The following is a 23,171-nucleotide window of genomic DNA, read 5'->3' as shown; positions in this document are numbered from 1 at the left end:
CTAGTCACGATATGGGTTTGCTTCCCAAGTCTGTCCTTAGCAATATATTCTTGTGTTGATGGTTTGAAAGAAAAGATAGACCTGCTCTACAATTGGTACAGCCTGTTCTTCCTGATGGTTCAGTGGGTTAAGACTGGCATTGTGCTGTTGGTGGGGTTTAGGGTTCAAATCCTGCTTTCTGTGTTTCTTTCTGGTCTGAATTTCTTGATTTGAAGCATGAAACAAAGGATAAACCCCCCCAAAAAAGAAGGTTAGTTGTAGGATTTGATGGCTTTGTAGTAAAAGCCTTGCCTCTGAGCTCAGAGGTTGCTGGTTCAAATCTGGCTTGTCCCCACACTGGGTAAGTTGTATGGAAATTACTGTGTGGTGAGCAATGCAATGGAGTTGGTTACTGTGAGTGAAGGCTTTGGTAACCTGCTGGGTTACAGCCTCAGGAAAAGTTTTACATTTAGGCGATGAGAGAAAGAGGAACATTTTATTGAATACGTTTCTGCCAGGAGCCTAAGTTGACTTGTTTTTTGGACGTTTTTGCTTCATAACCCCCTGTTTTCAGTCTCTCAGAGGCCAGATGCCTGCATATTGCCCCCCTGGTTCAGGATATGCCCTATGAAACAGTCCACATCTGACCTTCCACGCAGCCATTTCCGACACCTTCCTCACTACGGTCACCGGAACCTTCCACACTCTTCAACTTTGAGCCCTGGCCAGGGTTTGAACCAGCAACCTCTCAACCCATAGGCAAAGCTCTTCCAATTGAGCCACAGGATCTCCCGCAAGAACCTGATTTTTATGACCTTTTTCGGTTCTTTTATAAAACTTTTTAAACAACAGCTAAGGGGTAGGAATTGAACTGGGTTAGTCAGATAGCAGAGGCTGCATTACTAACCACTACACTATCAGAGGAATGGCAAACAAGACTTTGCTTTTGGGACTCTTGGTTTTTCTATAGTTAAGAGACCAATGTTTTCTCTTAGATCATGATGGTAGAGGGTCAAAACTTCTCCTTCCTGTTCATTCTCTCAGTTACTCGAAGTCTATGAGAAGTGACTCAGGTACAAGAACCACATCTCCAACACCTGCACCACTAAAATATACCATGATTTACCAGCAACCAATTTTAATGACCTTTAATTGTTCTTTTTTTAAAAACTTCTTATAATGTTCAATATATAACTAGAGGTAAGAATCGAACCAGGAAAGTCTTTCATCATAGATCGCTAATGGCATTACTTTTAAAACTCAAAACTTTGATAGACATGTAAATAAGCAGGAAAGACAGAGACAAAGACAAAGAGACACAGACACAGCTTTAGAAAGAGTGAGAAACAAATATAGAGACAGCAAGAGAGAAACATATACAGTGAGACAGAGACATTTACTAAAAGAGACACAGAGACAATTATATAGAGAAAATAGAGAGACAAAGATAGTGAGATATAGCCACTTCCTGTTGGAAGTGTTTATCCCGAGGGACTCTTAATGATCTCATTTACTAAATGAGCATTAGTGAGTTAAGGGCTTGCTCAGGTGCCCAAAACTGGCAGCTTGGAGGTGTTAAAGATGTATCATATTTACAGCATGTGATATGTATGTAAGCATATGTACAGTGATTAAATATAAAGGCTATATCAGTGCAGAGATGTGTGGACATCATTAAGAGCCTTTGATATGTTTTCACATGGACAGTTAATGAAGTGATACCGGAGAAACTGCACCTCTTCAAGTCAAGTCAGGAAGCTTATATATAGAAAATTATAGACATTTTACAGATTTCAATGATGTATTGTTTTTATCTGTACGATCAATAAAGACAGTAATTTAAGTTTGTGTCGCCATTATGAGGAAAAAACCCACAAAACGCCACCCAGAGGGTTAATTGTGTAAAACATGGCGTATTTGGTGTTTGATTTGAGACTTGGCGCAGAAATAAAACAAAAGTTTACTGATTAAAAATATTTTTATCTGGAGTTTATTTATTTATTTTATAACTAAGAAAGGATTTCGTGGCTAAACGTATTTTTTGCCGAAGGTTTTAATTGAGCCTCTTTTTTATTTAGTTATTTATTTATGTATTTACATTTTCTATAAAAATGGTGAAACAGAAAAGTGTGCTGAATTGATAGCGCGTTAATAACATTTTGTGGCGTTTACAATAATTTACATTTTGACAGCCAAATATACATATATACATACATACATATACAGTGAGGAAAATAAGTATTTGAACTTTGGTCTTGGCCATGTTAGTAGTTGGATTCTTACTGATTGTATGGGGTGGACAGGTGTCTTTATGCAGCTAACGATCAAACAGGTGCATCTAATTTAGGATAATAAATGTAGTGGAGGTGGACATTTGAAAGGCAGACTAACAGGTCTTTGAGGGTCAGAATTCTAGCTGATAGACAGGTGTTCAAATACCTATTTGCAGCAGTATCATACAAATAAATAGTTTAAAAATCATATATTGTGATTTTGGGATTTTTTTTTAGATTATGTCTCTCACAGTGGACGATGACAATTTCAGACCCCTCTATGATTTCTAAGTGGGAGAACTTGCAAAATAGCAGGGTGTTCAAATACTTATTTTCCTCACTGTATATATATAAATGTATATATATATATATATATATATATATATATATATATATATAATTTTTTTTTTTTAAATACAAAACGAATTAAAAATGTTGTTACGTAATGAATGTATCCAGGCTGAAGATCCACATATAGAACACAAGCAGAGAAAAGATGATGATGATCAGGAATGTGTCTGTTCTCAGTCATGTTTACATCACTGACTCCCTCTGTCTCATCCACATTAACCCCAAACTTCTTACTGCCTTCTGCCTGCTGATTCTTAGCTCCGTAAACTAGTCTACATCTGTGGTGAGTGAGGGTCAGGACTTTATACACCAGTGGATTGAAAAAGACACACAATGACAGGAAATCGGTTTTTCGGCTGAAATCGGCGCACAGTGAAAATAAAAGAAATATTTCACCAAATCAATGGATAAAAAAGTTGGATGGATTAAAAACGAGCCGTTTTTTAAAATGTAAGAAGTGAAAAGTACAGATATTTGTGTAAAAATGTAATGAGTAAAAGTAAAAAGTTGTCGGAAAAATAAATAGTGGCGTAAAGTACTGATACCAAAAAAATCTACTTAAGTACAGTAACAAAGTATTTGTACTCCGTTACTTCCCACCTCTGATGCATTACCACATCTGCAATTTCATCATGGACAGCAAGTTTAAACAAATAGTAAACATGCAATTCTGTGCGAAAATGGACAAATCTGCTACAGAGATGTTTGACATGAGATACGTTTGACATACGCCGATATGTACGTGTGCTTCAATAAAGGAAGAATATCACTGGAAGATGATGAGCACTCAGAAAAACCTTCAATTAACTAAACCCCAGAAAAGGTCGAAACTGTTTGCCAACTTGTGCAGAACAATCAACATGATCCCACTTCCACACCCACACTACTCACCAGGTTTGACTCCTGCAGACTTCGCTCTCTCCCCGAAGATGAAAATCCAGCTCAAAGATTGCGGTTTTGACTCTATTGCGGTGATCCAGTGTGAATCAAAGAAGTTGCTTGAAACACTTTGTAAAGAAGACTTCCAGGACATGTTCTAGCAGTGGCCGGAACACTGGGAGCACTGTGTTGCTGTGCATAGGGACTATTTTGGAGGTGATTCTTGTAAACAGAGCTAGTCTCGAAACCACCTCATAATACAGAAATGCAGTATAACAGAAGATTAATGAGATTAATAACCCAATAAACACAATTCAACTAATCACTTTCACTGCAACCACAGTTGCACCACCTGCATACATCTCTAGCAGAAACATTAATATAATTAATTTTAACTTAATAATAACTTTTTTTTTTTATATTACTAAATTTTTTGTGGTTTATGGGTTTTAAAATTAATTTAAATTCAAGGCAAATTAATGTTTGTTGTAAAAATGTAATGAGTAAAAGTAAAAAGTTGAACTACAAATAAATAGTGAAGTAAAGTACTGATACAGTATCCCACCTCTGGTGCAGGACATGCCTCTCTTGCCTTGCCTGACTGCATTCTCTAGCTTTATAGAAGGAATCATTGTCTTTGTTACTCTTTATTTTCTTGCCTACCTAGGATTGTAGCTTTTAGATGTAAAACTCTAGTTAGCATTTAGATCATCAGTTCTATTATTGCCATAATACGAATAGTAATACTAATGATATAATACAATCATCAATATCCTCAATCCCACTTCACATTAGGTGTTTATAACGACTATGTGCATATGTTTAAAAAAAAAGCTACTTGGTAAAAATGACCATGGTAGGTGCAATGACACATTAATTGTTCATGTATTGCAAAACACTTGGCAGTTTAATCTCACTTGTAGATGTAATTAATGCAAATGCAGATCCCACTATGCTCTGGTTAAATAATGTTTTTTTTGCTAATGGATTGAACTTATCCACAAAATAAGCAAACATTTACAAGGATGGACTCAATCTGTACAGCTTGTTTCTTCTTTAACACGAAAATATTTAAAATAGGTTTATTATATTTTATGTAAATCCAAAGAAACAAATAAGCTCATTTCTTGTAAGTAAAGTCAATTTAACACAACAGAGACCAAAGTAGATCCCAAGTGCTTTATAGTAATATCTGAAGACAAATCTAATGTAACAGCAGAAAACAATAACAATACCATACAATTAATCCTAAACTAAAGAATAAAAACAAGCCTTTCAACATGCTTAAAAAACATTTACTGGTAGCATGAAAACATTGACTGTTACATTGGGCAGCTACAGAAAAAGCCTGATAACCTTAAATTTACATTGTGAACAAGGAAAAGACTAAAACATGCTGACTAAAACGTCTTGATCCCAACGATCACAGGGGTGTGGTGGCTCTAGGGCATTATCCTGGAAACACTGGGTGTGAGGTGAGAATAAATCCTGGGTGGGATTCTAATACAATGCAGGGCAACGTGTACATGTCCATTCACAGCTAGGAGCATTTAATTTTAGCTAATCTGCCTCATGGCATGTTACACTAAGTCAGAGGAAATTAGAAAGAAAGAAAACATGTCAAAAACTGAATGCTATGAGGTGGCAATGCAATTAACATTGTAACATGCACACAAACCAAGATAACTTCCATATATATTTAATACACACCCTCTAACTATGCATTTATTTTTCAAGTTTTTCAGCGTTTGAAATCTGCACTCATTGGATTCATGCTAATATTAATCAGTTGCTAATGTTATTTACTGAAGAAATAAAGGACACATGCACACATGCAATCAAACACAAACACACACGAATGAAAAAATAAAATAAAAACAATAACAAATTGCAACCCAACAGGTCTCAGATTAAATATAATTAAAACAAGGTCAATTTAAAGTGCCTTTCTGTTAGTTAGTTAGTGAGGTGGAAAAAATATATGTATGGTTCTCAGGCTCCATGCTACGCTTGTCTGTATGATTCCCTCGGCATTAAACCTTGAACAAAATAATACGTGGAAAACCCCAGGAGGAGATCTGAATAATCAATTAAAGTCTTGTGAGTTTTAATTACGCACATGTTTACACCTAAAGCAGGTAAGCCTGAAAGAGCATATGCATGGCCTGTTCTAAACATTTGGAGCAAAATTTATGTCCTTTCACCTTTCAGAATAAATAAAAAGCACTAGAAACAAATAATCTCTTTTTATTCATACAAATCCTGTTATCAGTAATTTGATATTTAATTAAATGTGCTTATTAGTGAAACTTTAACGAAGGTCAACACTAAAGAAAAATTAAGGAAAAAAATGAAAGGTCATCTGTACCATCTGTAATGTCAGTAGTTGGGCTACCCTTTAAAATAATCATTTGTTTTGATGTTTTTTCAGTACTTACAAATGCTAACTTTAATGCTAAGTTTAAGTTTATAATTATATTATAAATTACCTACATAGACACACAGACAAAATCACCCAGGACTTTTAGAAATTTGTTCAGTAATTTATTTCAAATTAAAATGGGTGGTAAAAATAAAATTTTTATCTGAATATGCACATAATTTCCTCCACATAATGAAACAATATAGACTATAGCTATAGCAATATGCAGTATATTATCTATTGCATTTGAAAAAACAAAAACAAATATGTTCTATATAACCAAATCAACAGCGACAGTAAAAAAGACAAACTAATAAGCAGAATTTTTTTTTAAACTAAAAAGAATAAGTATTAATTAGGCTATTATGATAATGTAAACATCACCAGAATCATACAGTACAGACAGTTAAGGTACTTTTTTGAAATAATAAACAATGCTCTAGCCTAGCTGTGATTAAGGATTTATTTACAAACTTGTACTTTTTTTTATAGTATTTTTAAAGTCACGGTGCTCACACTGTTTTGAATAATCCAGCTGCAAATAATGATCCACGATAAATCCATGATAAACGTCGCTGATGCAAATCGTCAAAATAAGGCTCCGTTTATTGATACATTATTGTCAAAAATACACAATGACGATGACTGATGACTTAGCAAACTTTGATGGATGCATTCTTTTCTGTGCCAACAAGTCAGTATGCAGAAAAGTTTGATTTTGTTTGTCACTGTACACAGTCTCTTCATGCATTCAGCCTGGGACCCACATGTTTATGGTAATATTAACTGGTTTAGGCACTTTAGGTGAATGGCGGTTTTTTAAATTCAATGAACAAAGACTGGTCTTGCCCTTCCTGATTGGTGAAATAGTCTACAGGTTTGTTTGGGTTATGGAGGGCCCCCCTGCAAGCCTGAGAAATTGCTGCAATTGCCTGCTCTGCCTATAGCTAGCGTATTATATGGACAATGTGATTCTGGGAGCATTAAAAATAAACTGGTTGTATCATATATTTACATTTCTTGTCAGTGAATTGAATAATAATGTTAAATTTGGTCTGTTTACTGTTATAAAAGATTCCCACCTGTAGTGTTGCAACTAAAGGTTTTTTTATACATGATAAAATAATAAAATACATTAAATGCTTTCTCTCTCTCTCTCTCTCTCTCTCTCTCTCTCTCTCTCTCTCTCTCTCTCTCTCTCTATATATATATATATATATATATATATATATATATATATATATATATATATATATATATATATATATATATATATATATATATATACTGTATATATATCTCTTTCAAAGTATAAAAAGTCAGTTGTTGAACTTTTTGATTGTCAAGGCAAATAAGAATAGATGGTAGAGAGGAGCAAAGAGTAGAGTTGTTTTTTGTGAAAAGTCATGTCCTGATTGATTTTAAATTTTATAAACTAATCAATGATGTGGAAACGGTCCCCTGGTGGTCTAGTGGTTAGGATGCGGTGCTCTCACCGCTGCAGCCCGGGTTCGATCCCTAGTCAGGGAACCAACCCCAGCCACTCTTAGTGCCGGTCCCAAGCCCGCATAAATGGGGAGGGTTGCGTTAGAAAGGGCATCCAGCGTAAAAACGTGCCAAAACAAACATGCGGATGATCCGCTGTGGCGACCCCTAACGGGAGAAGCCGAAAGAAAGTTTTAATCAATGATGTGGAAAGTTTTTTTAAAGAAGTGGGGTTATAATAAAGCTCTTTGCATTGTTATAGATTGAATGTTATCCTTTAATAATGCTTTTGAATAGGTGGTGGATTTATAAGAGATCATTTCATGTGGCTTTACAGAGATGGAAAATGTGTTTTTAACACAAGTTTTAAACATATTAAATAAAGTTATGAGAAACTCAAAGAAAAAAAACTCTCTCTTCCATGACATGCATTAATGCCTTCTCATTTGAGATGAGTATAGTTGCCAGCAGGTGTTTTTCATTGTGTCATTTGAAACAGTAAAAAACAGCAGCCGGATGTTGCTGCAGTGCGAATAAGTGTGTCCTCACACTAAGATCGAAGGTTCTGGGAGTTTAGCACACAGGCCATTTGGGTAGCAAAGACTCATAATTCTCATATTTGTGCGTGAGAGCATAGTGATTTATTCCTGCTTTAGTAAAAGTACAAATCCCCTGATTGAATTTAGATGTAAAATTATTCCTTTTACATTTCTGTTTGACTGCTCCTGTTCTATCAGAGACTCAATTAATTAAATGTCACTTAATCTCAGAAAGCAAACAGTGAAACTGGTGTGGTTTTGTCTAAAAGCTTACAACGATAAACTTATATTTAAAATATATCAGGGTTAAATCTGCAAATCACAGGTTCCCGATGAATTTTTTTTAACAATAAAAAAATTGAGAAAAAAGGAACATACTTCTAATATTATAGTCTTATTATTATAATATTTTTCTAGGCCTGAACATTTTTTGGCTAGTTTCAAGATTAAACCCTTTTGCAGGATCCCAGTCTGAATGTATAAACTAAGTATGAGGTTTATTGGCAAATTATAGTTCATACCAATGTTATTGGTTTGGGATTGTATAAACTAATGTCTGTTTAGTTTGAATAATGCATTCATGTTTAAATAAATAAATAAATAAATAAATAAATAAATAAATAAAAAATAAATAAATAAATAAATAAATAAAGGGGAAGTTTCTTTGTTTCTTACTGATAAAAATTCTATTTTTTCATTTGTTGTGTGAGAAGTGAGAATTACTAGAATTTATCATTTAAGTGAGAAGTATTAAGTATTAAGAGAGAAGTATTTTTTATATAAATACTAAGCATCTGTGAAATCGGTGTCCTGTATTCTGTTGGTGTTTTGTCCTTGAAAAATGTAGATTTTGTTATAAGGCATAAAAACATCTTTCCTCGACATGTTAGAAAGTATTTGGGTTTGAAAGAATGAATTCATTTAGAATGAAATTTCAAGTAACTCATTGGATTCGATTTTATTAATGAGATAACAAATCAAAGCATGATTAATTAAATAAAAACATATGGGTGGACACTACCACCTGAAAGTAAGCTTTCAGTATCATTTCCTTTATAACAAGAAACAAAGTGAACCAAAAGCAGCAGCTTCTTTTGCATGTTATCTAAATGCTAGAGGGAAACCTCTATAGCCAAAAAACTATTGTGGCATTGGACACAATATATTAAAGTCAAAGAAAAAAACAAACGATATTTCAGTTACTATAATTAAGGTTAGAGATATAGTAAGTTGCCATTGCATCATTCAGCTGCATTAATAAGCATATAATTTCCTTAATAATAGTAAAATATATGTGTGTTATTGCATGTTAACATTCATTCTTTATACAGAAATCATTTTACTAAAATGTTATGTTAATGAAACTATCCAGGAAACAATACATATTCTCAGTGAATCTTCATGTACTGAGCAACTCAAGAACTTTAAGGATGGATTAAACTGTAAATTCTATCGACTGCTACAATTGTTTTAGACCACAGGTTGCATTAACATTTCTGCATTTACAGTTCAGACAAACCAATCTAGCAAATTTTCTCTTATCAGCAAGGCATTTCCTTCACAGAACTGTTACTCAACAGTTCTGTGTAAACTGTTGTGTGTATTTTAATGTATCGTTAATAAAGTGGATGGTGAGATTTTAATACTAATTCAATAAGACAATACAAAATTAATGTTAATCATTAAGACATTTTGTATATAGGTTACATTTTAAGATATTCACCACAAATTTTCAGAATAGCAGACTTATAATTCTTGGCCTGCTGAAAGAAATAAGGCATATGTGTGTGGTTGTAAGTATTTTTGTCTCTCTCTCTTAAAAAGGGGTCCCTGGTCAAAAAACTCTGGAATATGATAAATTGTATGACATGATTGTGAACATGACCACCTGGTCATGACAGTGCACATAATACAGCAAACTGTCAGCTCAATAAATTGGACAAACACATAGCAGATGCATTTCATGCATGGCTACTTCAGACTGAAGCCTACTTCATTTTTCTGAGGAATTCTGCTAATGGCCAGATGCTCATTGATATACATACAGAATACAAGATGCTGCAGACATGGGAATAGAATTTTCCTGTTAGTAATCTTACATTAAGAATCTGTCATTTAAATATATACTTGAATAAGCTGATATAGAACATAGAAAAAAAAATCATTAAATAATAAAATCTCAAAGATAGTTTAGAAAGAAGCCTGTGTGCTACTTAAATTCAGTATTTCAACCTCACATTCCATGGAAACTAAAGAACCATTTGCTGTTTTAGACTTAATAGCATTCCTTTCTGTGGTAATCTTGAGATCAATTGAATCTTGAGGTTGAAGAGAGAAAATTAAAAAATATCAGAGGTCAGCCTTGAAGCACTACAAAACTCTCATTTTGTTGATCTCCACAAAACATCTTCTGCACTCCCCACATTTCCACACATGGCTCCAGCTGTTGTGAAACTTGTGAACATGCTACTTATAGGTGCAGGTGTGGGATATCGTTACATATAAAGCTATCTATGTGTTGTTTTGCTTCTCAACTTGTTTTGTTCATATTACCTGTGGGAACACAAGATTGTTTATGAGGAAAATGCAGGGGGGGTGATGTAACTGGAAGGTAGCATTTGGGAACAAGAGAATGATCTTAAGGTGGATTTAAATGTTTGCAGAGTAATATTAAAGTGGATAAAATGATAATACATCAAATGTAGATTATATGTTGGATATTATTAGGTGTTATTATCATTACAAGATTCTTTTTAAAGTATATTGGCAATAAGTCTATATGAATTATCTCTATTAGTTTTAGCTTAAATAAACCTAACAATTGGTGCTTGCAATGTTGCAACATACACTAAGTTATCAATTGTGTTCTATGATTAAGCAACTAAGCAACTAAGTTGATTAAGCAAGTAATCTATAATCATTTGATACCTCAGCTTGTTCTACAAAGCAACACATGGTAGTCAGTTGCTTTGGCAATGGTGTTGTCATGGAGTGAGATAATCACATGCTATTGGGAATATTTTTTGCTTAGATATTTTTGAACCATGCTCAATTCTGTGGCAGCTTCATGAAAGAGTCACTGGAGTGTATTTGTTCTTTAACACTCATACAGAACAAACGATTTGCCAAAGAATTGCTGAAATTAAAACCATAAAGAAATCATAAGTAAAATCAGTGTTGCCAGTTAAATAATATATTATATTTTTTATGGAAATACAATGCAATTATTAAATTCATGTTAAAAATGTTCAAAAATGGAAGAAAGACAGTGGTTTTCTCCAATTTATCTTAAATAAAAAAGTTCTTCTTCTTTCGGTTTCTCCTATTAGGGGTTGCGACAGCGGATCATCCGTCTCCATACCCCCCTGTCCTCTACATCTCCCTCTTCTTAACCAACTAACTGCATGTCTTCCCGTATCACATCCATAAACCTCCTCCTTTACCTTCATCTTTTCCTCCTTCCTCAGCATTCTCCAACTGATATACCCCATGTCCCTCCTCTGCACATGTCCAAACCATCTCAATCTCGCCTACCTCACCTTGTCTCCAAAACATCTATGCGCTGTCCCTTTAATAAACTAATTTCTATCCCTGTCCATCCTTGTCACTCCCGACGAAAACCTTAACATCTTCAGCTCTGCTACCTCCAGTGCTACCTCCAGCTCCACCTTACAACATTGCAGGTCTCACCACAGTCGTATAAACTTTCCCTATCACTCTCGCAGATACTCTTCTATCACAAATCACTCCTGCTATCACTCTTCTCCACCCACTCCACCCTGCCTGCACTCTTTTCTTCACTTCTCTAATACACACTTTACAACCTTGCACTGTTGACCCCAGGTACCTGAGCTCCTCCACTTTTCTCCACCTCTTCTCCCTGCAACCGCACCGCACCACTTCACTGCCCTCCCTCTCATTCACACACATGTACTCTGTCTTATTCCTACTGACTTTCATACCCCTTCTCTCCAGCACATACCTCTACCTCTCCAGGCTCTTCTCAACCTGCTCTCATCACAAATCACAATATCATCCGCAAACATCATAATCCATGGAGACTCCTGTCTGACCTCATCCGGCAACCTGTCCATCACCACTGCAAACAGGAAAGGGCTCAGAGCCGATATTTGATGCATTCCAACCTCCACCTTGAACCAGTCTGTCGTTTCTACTGCACAATTCACTGCTGTCACACTGTCCTCATACATGTCCTGCACCACCCTCACATACTTCTCTGACACACCTGACTTCCTCATACAATACCACAACTCCTCTCTCGGCACCCTGTCATACGCATTCTCTAAATCCACAAACACACAATGCAACTCCTTCTGACCTTCTCTATAATTCTCCATCAACATTCTCACAGCAAATAAGGCATCTGTGGTGCTCTTTCTCAGCATGAAACCATAATGTTGCTCACAGATGGTCATCTCTTCTCTCCGCCTGGCTTCCACTACTCTTTCCCATAACTTCATGGTGTGACTTATCCACTTAATTCCCCTGTTGTTACTGCAGGTCTGCACATCTCCCTTACCTGGTTAAAACTCCACTGCCATCTCTCCTAAACATCTCTATGCTTCTACTGGTATGTCATCTGGTCCAACCGACTTTCCACCCTTCATCCTCTTAACCGCTGCTCTCAATTCCTCCTTACTAATCCTTTCCACTTCCTGCTTCACCATCTCCACACAATCCAACCTTCTCTCTCTCTCTCTCTCTCTCTCTCTCTCTCTCTCTCTCTCTCTCTCTCTCTCTCTCTCTCTCTCTCTCTCTCTCTCTTTATCTCATTTTCATCAGCTGGTCAAAATACTCCCTTCATCTTCTCAAAACACACTCTCCTCACTAGTCAACACATTTCTATTTCCATCTTTTATTTCTTTAACTTGCAGGAAATCCTTCCCAGCTCGGTCCCTCTGCCGGGCCAATCAGTATAAATCCTTTTCTCCTTCCTTAGTGTCCAACTTCTCATACAGCTCCTCATATGTCTTTTCCTTGGCTTTTACCACATCCCTCTTTACCTGCTGCTGCATCTCCTTGTACTCCTGCCTACTTTTTTGCCAACCTCTTTCTCTTTATGCTTTCCTGCACATAGAACATAGTCCACCTGTGTGTACCTTCTTCCACTCTTATACGTCACCCCAGATCCTTCTTTTTTTTAAAATAAGTGTTCACCACTGCCATTTCCATCTTTTTATCAAAATCTTAAGGCCATACCTACCCATCACCTTCTCATCACCTCCTCATCACCTCTGTTCCCTTCGGGACGGTGGTCTGTGTGATGGTTTTGGAGGTGAAGAAGAAGGGGAGGAGAGTGAGGACTGAAAGAAGACTAAGATGGTGGAAACTGAAGGAGGAAGACTGTAGTGTGAGGTTCAGGGAAAAGGTCAGACAGGGGCTTGGTGGTGGTAAAGGGATGCTGGATGATTTGGCATTGGTGGCATTGAGTAAAAGACAAGGGGTGGAGCTGAAGGTAGCAGAGCTGAAAATGTTGAGATTTTCATTGGGAGTAATGAGGATGGAAATTAGTTTATTGAAGGGGCAGTGCAAGAAGGTGCAATTGGGATGGTTGGACATATGCAGAGGAGGAACATGGGGTATATGGGTAGAAGAATGCTAAACTGGCAGAAAGGAGGAAAAGAGGAAAGCCAAGGAGGAGGTTTATGGATATAATGAGGAAAGACATGCAGGTAGTTGGTTTGAAAGAGGCAGATGTAGAGGACAGGGGGGGTATGGAGATGTATGATCCGCTGTGCCGACCCCTAATGGGAGCAGCCGAAAGAAGAAGAAGAAGAAAAAGAAGCAGAAGAAGAAGAAGAAGAAAAAGAAGAAGAAGAAGAAGAAGAAGAAGAATTGCAGGAAAAAATGCACCAGCATTTAACATCATTAATGTTTGGAATTGTTACTATAATGCAGTGTTGAAAATGGAAACTTAATTCAAACCTTGCTATTATAAAAAAAAGTTATAAACAAGCAAGCAAACAAATTAATAAATAATATATAAAATAAATAAAAACAGATACTAAAATAAAATTTCAATGACTGATGCATACTTCCCCCTTGACTTTAGAAGATGCTAGCAGTGCCATGAGCAACAAATTAATGGAAACTAGTGGGACCCAGGTACACCTATTTACTGTTTGGATAATCTGGTGAGAAGTGGTTTTTATGGAAGAATTGCAGCCAAAAAGCCACACCTCCAACATAGAAGACTAAGCATTTCAACCATCCACTCAAACATAGTAACTGGGGTACAGAAAAATGGCAGAAGGTGCTCTGGACTGCTAATTCAAAATTAGTCATATTTGGCTGTAGCAGGAGGCAAATTGTTTGTTAAAGGACTGGAATTTAATGTTTTTACGCTGGATGCCCTTCCTAATGCAACCCTTCCCATTTATCCGGGCTTGGGACCGGCACTAAGAGTGCACTGGCTTGTGCAACCCTAATGGCTGGGTTTGGTTCCCTGACCAGGAATCTAACCCGGGCCGCAGCGGTGACTAAATATAAACTTTTAAAATATAGTGTTTTGCAAACTTAATATTAAGTTATAAAACCTGCTTGACTATCCAAGATTGCAATGCAAATTGTATTTTTACAGAATATACTGAAAGATGTTTCATTTTATATGTGAATATCCATCCATTTAATTGATTCTTCTACTATGGTTAATTTGCATTTTGGAAAGTTTGGACAATTCCCACAAGACTTTTAGTAATTAGTTCACTAAAGTATACAGAATAAGGAAAAAACAAGGTTTCTCACATTTATCTCTTTATCCGACAGCAAGGACACTCACAGATAATGTCAATAATGCTCTGTGGAAACTTTTAAACCCAACTTTTTACAAGAGTAACATCATCCTACTTCCATGCCATGACTGATCCTGCTTATGAATTATTCTGGTCATCACTACACAACCCGTTATCCAGATGGCCCAGGGGCGGTGTGAGAGGGTAGTTCTAATGGACTGGGCAGCCCTGACAGCCTACGCTATGATGACTGCTCAACCTGGCAAATAGCATGCGATTCAACCCCACACACAGCAGGGAGAGAAAAGCGGGGAATTCAGAGGTGGAGGTGGAGGATGGAAGAGAGGAAGAATGTGGGGGTTGGAGATATAGCATAAAATCGAGCCTGGAAAGCTCTTGTACCATCAGGAACACCAGATTGCACATGTTTACCAGAGAAACTTGTAGACTGTTGAGTCAGTACCTTGCTTTGCCGATCAAAATAGAATTTATTATGCAAAGAAAAGCAGTGTGCATTGCATTCTGAACGCTTCAACCTGGGTAAAGCCTGTTTTTCTACTTGTGTGATTTCTAAACAATTCATTAACAATATCCAGCTGAAAGTATTACAGTTTAAAGATTACTAACTAGTCTCACCTCATCTCATAGTTGTATAGACTTTTTTAAAATCTCTTTTGAATCTATTTTTTTTTATTTGTCAAAGAAGCTGATATAAAGGGCTGACATCTGTAAATCAAACAAAAACAGTGTGTGTAAATTATATAGTGAGCTATAGGCTGCACACTGCCAGTGCTGCCTGCCATTTTATTTATTTATATTTTTTACAGTTGTTCTTTTTAGAATGTAATTGGATTGAATAACTGCTACATAAATGAGGAGGTCATAAATAAAAACTCTGGCTACTTTTCCACATTATATTCAGTTCATATTTCTGATTAGTGTAGCAGTAACACACATACATACATAAATACATTATATAAATTCTACAATATACTATGGAGAGCATTCTTGTAAACAATATAATCTTCTGTATCTTACTCTTACTCTTAACACCTGAAATGGATTGCAAATTTACAGGCTTGCAGGTGTAGACCAACAATTATATTACAATTATTTAACAGTTTTACATTTTTTTCCTAAGAAATTAGAAAAAACTGTGGAAACGTCTTAAGGAGATCTCTTGAAAGGTTTTATGTAGAACAGGGTCAGGGTCATTTTCTCAATTTAATTACTATTTAGCAGTTTAGCACCTTAAGGAAGTCCTGTTCTATCTATTTATGAGGGTCTAGGATAATGAGCAGTCAGTGTGCATAATATATATGCATTATATATATATATATATATATATATATATATATATATATATATATATATATATATATATATATATATATATATATATATATATTTTTTTTTTTTTTTTTTTTTTTTTTTTTTTTTCTTTCTGTGAGACTGAAAATGACTCAAAGTGACTGAATCATGCCCTTAGCACTCATCATGGTGTGTAAGGACATAACAGTCACATATTTGCCAGAGTGAAGAAAACAGGCAACAGGGGGAAAGTAAGAAAAGTGTGGTGGATTAAAAGAGCTTTGCAACAACACTCATTTAGATAAGCACTTATTGCCAGGTTTAATGGAGTCTAAAACAGACAAACTTGGATTATAGTCCAGATAATACAAGAAATCAGGATCTTAAAACACTTTACAGTAAACAGACATGCATACATGTATCTCATTTGCTGAAAAGGAAACCAGGAACTGCATACAACAACCAATATGCACAAAATGGTTCCAGTTTTTTTCGACGGGAAAAAAAGGATGGTGATATCTTCACTGTTACTGATCTATACTGCTTACTTTCTCTGAGTAGTAATACCTAAAAATTACCTATTTTCATCAAATCTTAAACTGACTTTATAGCAGTGGTACTTGGTACCAATGGTATTTATTTAACCTGCAATCACCATCTTCCCCAAACTGTTACCACAAGTTAGAGGCACAAAATTGTAAAGGGTGTCTTTGGATGTGGTAGAATATAAATTTCCCTTCACTTGATCTAGGAGACCAAAACCTGATCCAACATGACAATGCCCCTTTGCCAAAGTGAACTTCAGTAGGTCATGGTTTACATGGTTTACATGGGTTGGAGTGGAAAATGTTAACCTACCTACTACCTACCTACCTACCTACCTACCTACCTACCTACCTACCTACCTACCTACCTACCTACCTACCTACCTACCTACCTACCTACCTACCTACCTACCTACCTACCTTTATAAACCTCTGACCTCAACCCATACTAAATGCCTTGAGGATGAATTAAAACACTGACCGCACCCCAGGCCCCTTCACCCTAACCCTGAATCTGCTGTTACCCTTGTGGCTTAATGAATCTCCACAACCACACTTAAAAAAAGCAAAATTGTGACTAAATGTGGAATAGATTGTTCAAAAAGTGCATATGAATCTTATAATCAGGTATCCACAATTTTTTGTCCATACAGTGTCCTGTACATTGTTTTAAAAAATTTTACATCGTTGAAAAGAGCACACTTTTGTGATTGCTCTTGAAAAATCTGAACCATTTCCTTGATATGATTATTGACATCAGTCTTACTAAAAAAGCTCATGTAGATAACATTACTTTGACCCTTCTTTAATCTCAGGAATATTGTTGAGATAAGAAATATATCTTACAGGATGCTTTATTTGACCTCATGCTGGATTATTGGAATGCATTTCTGTCTGAATGTAAGCACATAAACAAGAAGCACCAGTTAGTAGAATAGAGCAACAAGAATCTTTTCTAGAACCAGAATATATGACCAATCAAACCTGTCTTTTCCAGTCTACAACAAATAGCATTTATAATAAAAAATATTACCATTCATATATAAAGCACTGAACGATCTTGTACCATAGGTGGATTCTTCTTAAAAGACCAACAGTTATGTTGTAAATTAGATTTGTTAATGATAAATTGGCTGGCTGCTTTATGACTCAGAGATCCACATGTCTGTGTTACTTTTTGGCTCTCCCTTTTAGTTATGCTATCATATCTAGTCTTGCTGGAGTCTCTGCTTATAACATTAAAATAAGCAGAGACTATAATCCATGTTTCTCTCTCTCTCTCTCTCTCTCTCTCTCTCTCTCTCTCTCTCTCTCTCTCTCTCTCTCTCTCTCTCTCTCTCTCTCTTTCTGAAGTAAAATTGATCCTGTTCCCAATGAGTTTGGCCTATAATTAATACAGTCTGCTACAATGGCTTAGGGCTACAGTTGCCATAAACAGATTTACATTTAAGTCACAGTGAACACTTGATGATGGAACTATAACACATTTTTTTTCACCCAGATGAAGATGGATTCTCTTTTGAGTCTGGTTCTTCTCAAGGTTTCAATCATTTTTTTTCACCCAGATGAAGATGGATTCTCTTTTGAGTCTGGTTCTTCTCAAGGTTTCAATCATTTTTTTTCTGCCACAATCACCACTGGCTTGCTCTTCAGTCTAATTCACTCCTAATCAAGAAGAAGGCCTATTCAGTCTATTCACTCCTAATCTAGAAGAAAGCCTTTAAAGAAAAGAGAGGTTCATAAAGGTAACATGCTTTTTTATTTGTTGTTTAAAGTTCAACCTCAGATACGTCATATCAGACCTTCAGAACTATGTGTATGCTCCATAAACATGTCAAAGTTCTTCACTCACCTGGGCTGAAAGGAGGAAAAGAGGACAGAACAATTTTCGTTAATTACATTGCTCACACTTTATAAATATAAAGTGTGAGCAATGTAATTAACGAAAATTGTAGACAAATCTGTCATATTGACTAAAACTGCTTTACAAGGCATTGGTGCAGAGTGTGTTTGTGTGTTCAACAAGGCTGCAAGCATAGCTCTCCGCCACTTTATCGTTCAAAACAAGAGGAGGAGATTGCATTCAAATGGCACGATTTCAGGCTAAGTTACAGAAGCCAGCACCCTAGCCACATGCCACATATCTCTGAAACAAACAAAACAAAAGCCAGGCTGTTTTTCTGACTAGGTAATAAAAGCTGCTTCGGTCTAAAAAGCTATTTTTATAATATAATAAAATTAAGCTTATGTAAGCTTTTGTGTTTGATTAGATTTAATTTTATGTAAAAAAAATAAATAAAAAAAATTTGCACAATTGATATTAAATAAAACATACTAATGCTTTATATTGAAGGTTTCCTTAAACTGATTGTATTAAATATTTTTTATACAGTACTTAATATGATTAATAAACCATACTTTAACATTAATACACCATTAATCACATCAACAAACCGTCAATAAGTAATTTCAAGTCAATATGAATATCTTTAAAATCACCTAGATATCAGATATCTGTTGCTATTTAATGTTTGTTAATTCATTCATTATTCATCATTCATTCCTTCATTCATCTTCTGTAACTTCTTTATCCTGTATAATGCAGAGACTATTCCACATGGTAAATTATCCAGGGAAGGATGCCTGGCCATTGCAATTTACACACACAATCATTAACTTTCAAACACATTCACAGCTACGGGCAATTATGCAAAACCACCTACCTGCATGAACAGTGTGAACATTGGAAATCTAAATTTAATTTAAATCATGTGATCTATGTAGACTAAGCTGTGGTCAAGAATAAAAAAAAAGTTAGATGTATTTCTTTTTTTCAAATAAACTAATTGAAGTAGTGCTGGTATCTAACATGACCTTGTGTACAGAATAATATGTATGTATAAATATGTTTAGATATTTTTACTCAGTCAAGGTCAGCCTTATAGCTTATATCATTTAACCAAGTATATATAGTGCAGGTTAAAATTAGAGAAATGTGTGAAAATGTATGGATCACAGTGATAAATCGTGGCTCTAGAGGATTTTTTTCACATCACTATCATATAATCAGGTAAAAATAATTTACATACACAGTTACCTGGCTAAAACACGGCATTTATTACACTTAACAGAAATATTATTAAATAAAGAGAGTTAACAATGATTTTATTAATTTTATTTTTGATATAAGTTGGGTATCACTTTGAATCTCCTGAATACAGTATACAGTAAATAACATTAAATATTATGTTATATGTACATAAATATCTGGAAATTTTAAGACCATAATGCAATGTCCTTTGTAATAACAACTTAATTAAACCTAAAATCACAACTGACACATTTCTGTAACAACACAATTCTGCAGGTGATTGTCTCTTTTACATCATCAAAGCTCACACTTTAAATCATCGAGACAATGGCATTGCTACAAATGTTCAAGTACATTGCACCTATTTTATTAAAAAGCTGTGTGGATTAAAACATGAGCATTGTCAAGTTTAAAAACAATTTACTACAGTTTTCAACTACATGTGCAGAATTGTTATGGAAAGCTAAAGAGAGAAAGCTGAATGGCCATCAGCCCCGGTACACTTGGCCATATTGGCCATCCAGCTCCTGCTTGGTGTCTTCAGTTTTATCCACATTCTCAGGAAAGTGAACAGCCACACAGGCATTCACTGCTTCCTTAAGATCAACTGGTAAAGACCACATCTGCTTAGCATACTCTGTCACAGCCTGCTGGTTCATCTAACAGTGTGCAGATTCAAAAATGTGAGAGATAAAAGATTGTTCATTGCTGTTTGGCTTTTTTAAACTTTGCTTATATGTACAGTACCTAGCAAAAGTTTAGACTCACCTTTTTCTTAAGTGTTTTATCCTTATTGTTATTATTTTCAACATTGTACATTAATACAGAAGACTTTCAAATTATGAAAGAACATGTATTATATTATGTAGTAAACAAAAACTTGTTAAATAATCCAAATTATGCTTTATATTTTCAATTCTTCAAAGTAGGCACTTTTTGATACTTCTCTATCAACATTCTCAAAGTAAAAATTCATCTGTGGTGCTCTTCCTCGGCCTGAAACTATACTGTTGCTCACAGATGGTCACCTCTTCCCTCAGCCTGGATTCCACTTCTCTTTCCCATAACTTTATGGTGTGACTGATTAACTTAATTCCCCTGTAGTTACTCTCCCTTATTCTTAAAGATCGGTACCAGCACACTCCTTCTCCATTCCTCAGGCATCCTCTTACGTTCCAAAATCTTGTTAAATAATCTGGTTAAAAACTCCACTGCCATCTCTCCTAAACATCTCCATGCTTCTACTGGTATTTATATCATCTGGGTCAACGGACTTTCCACTCTTCCTCTTCTTAATCGCTGCTGTCACTTCCTCCTTACTAATCCTATCCACTTCCTGCTTCACCATCTCCAGACCATCCAACCTTCTCTCTCTCTCATTTTCCCTTCATTTTCCTCGGTCATCGGCTGCTCAAAATAACAATAAAACACTCTCCTCACCAGTCAACACATTTCTATCTCCATCCTTTATTGCTCTAACTTGCAGTGTCCAACTTCTCATACAGCTCCTCATATGCCTTTTCCTTGGCTTTTGCCACATCTCTCTTCACCTGCTGTCACATCTCCTTGCACTCCTGCCTGCATTCTCATCTTTGTGCTGATCCCAATCCTGTTCCATTCCCATTCCACCACATCTTTTTGTCTTCCTTTATCTTCCCAGATGTCACACAAAGTACCTTTCTAGTTATCTTCCTTATCACTTCTGCAGTAGTTGCCCAATCATCCAGCACCTCTTCACACCACCGAACCCCTGACTGACCTCTTCCCTGAATCTCCTTCAGTCCTCCTTCAGTTTCCACCATCTTATTCTTTTTTCAGTCCCCACTCTCCTCCCTATCTTTTTTAAATTCAAATTCAAATTTTTACCTCTAAAACCATCCCACAGACCACCATCCAATGCTGTCTAACTAAACTGTCCCTGGCCAACACATTACAGTCTCCAATCTCCTTCAGGTTGCATCTCCTACATAGGACATAGTCCACCTGTGTGTACCTTCCTCCTCTCTTATACGTCACCCCATGATCCTCCTTCTTCTTAAAATAAGTGTTCACCACAGCCATTTCCATTCTTTTAGCAAAATCTACCACCATCTGCTCTTCCACATTCCTCTACTTAAAGCCATACCTACCCATCACCTCCTCATCACCTCTGTTCCCTTCACCTACATGCCCATTAAAGTCTGCCCCAATCACTAATTGTTCATTCCTAGAAACAAAATCAAATTTTCTGTAATTTTAATAATTTTTTTTTTCATTTTCCAAAATAATGATAAAATAAATAAATAAATAAATAAATGATTAAACAAAATCTATTTTAGACAATTAAAAAAATATGAGTTATACTTTAAACTATCCTAAAAGCATGACTATTGTGACCATGCAGGATGCTGATTCCAACACTCACTCAAAATTCAGCAAAAGAGCTTTATAAAGCAAAAAATAACTTTTAAATACTTATACCCATACAGCATATCACTTCCTGTCTTTCGGTTTTTCAATCTTTCTGTTGAAGGAGGATAGAGATAGAGATAGAGATAGAGATAGAGATAGAGATAGAGATACAGATAGAGATAGAGATACAGATAGAGATAGAGATAGAGATGGCGATAGAAATACAGATAGAGATAGAGATAGAGATAGAGATACAGATAGAGATAGAGATAGAGATACAGATAGAGATAGAGATAGAGATAGAGATAGAGATACAGATAGAGATAGAGATAGAGATGCAGATACAGATACAGATACAGATACAGATACAGATAGAGATACAGATAGAGATACAGATAGAGATACAGATAGAGATAGAGATAGAGATACAGATACAGATACAGATACAGATACAGATACAGATAGAGATACAGATAGAGATACAGATAGAGATAGAGATAGAGATACAGATACAGATACAGATAGAGATACAGATACAGATAGAGATACAGATAGAGATACAGATAGAGATACAGATAGAGATAGAGATAGAGATACAGATACAGATACAGATACAGATAGAGATAGAGATAGAGATAGAGATACAGATACAGATAGAGATACAGATAGAGATACAGATAGAGATACAGATAGAGATAGAGATACAGATACAGATACAGATACAGATAGAGATGGAGGTTACCTGACTGTTAATGCTTCTGATGTCAGACAGTGTTTCTGCCTGTTTTTTCTTAAGCTTCTGTTCCTGCTCCTGTGATGAATTTCCATTACTAGATGCAGACTGAAAGCAGAAGGGCCAGTCATGTTTATAAAATTCACACTGTGTGCACATTTCTCTCACTTAAATTTATATAACTGAATGCTGGCATATAAATTGTCAATTTCCATTTCTGAATCTACAGATATAATCTATGTACTGAGTATAATTATTTAAAAATGTTATGCACAGACTTTAGGCATGACATGTATGCTGTTATAACAGAAAATATGATCAATGATAATCATGGTATGAATCATGGTATGATGTAACCCAAACTAGTTTTTTCTTATAACAGTAGGCATGGAATTGTTTTAGCCAGTCTAAATATTTAAT

At 35.6% G+C, this 23,171-nt stretch overlaps 1 protein-coding gene and 1 long non-coding RNA gene across 2 annotated transcripts in view; one reads left to right on the top strand and one right to left on the bottom strand.

Moving 5' to 3' along the window:
• The window catches only part of LOC310731156, a 282,526-nt gene that overhangs the window by 141,531 nt on the left and 117,824 nt on the right, over positions 1-23,171 (top strand). The window lies entirely within an intron of this gene.
• The window catches only part of plcb2 (phospholipase C, beta 2), a 29,322-nt gene continuing 25,853 nt past the window's right edge, over positions 19,703-23,171 (bottom strand). The window contains exons 31-32 of the mRNA XM_083550434.1: positions 22,761-22,859; positions 19,703-20,286 (exon numbers count right to left, since the gene is read on the bottom strand). Of these exons, the coding sequence (XP_083406560.1) occupies positions 20,116-20,286; positions 22,761-22,859 (270 nt within the window). The 3' untranslated portion in view covers positions 19,703-20,115. The remainder of the gene's footprint in view (positions 20,287-22,760; positions 22,860-23,171) is intronic.

This window comes from Silurus aristotelis (assembly GCF_946808225.1).
Source record: "Silurus aristotelis genome assembly, chromosome: 9".
NCBI classification, from domain to species: domain Eukaryota; kingdom Metazoa; phylum Chordata; class Actinopteri; order Siluriformes; family Siluridae; genus Silurus; species Silurus aristotelis.
Note: the sequence above shows the minus strand (reverse complement) of the source record. Positions and strands in the feature narration are given on the sequence as shown.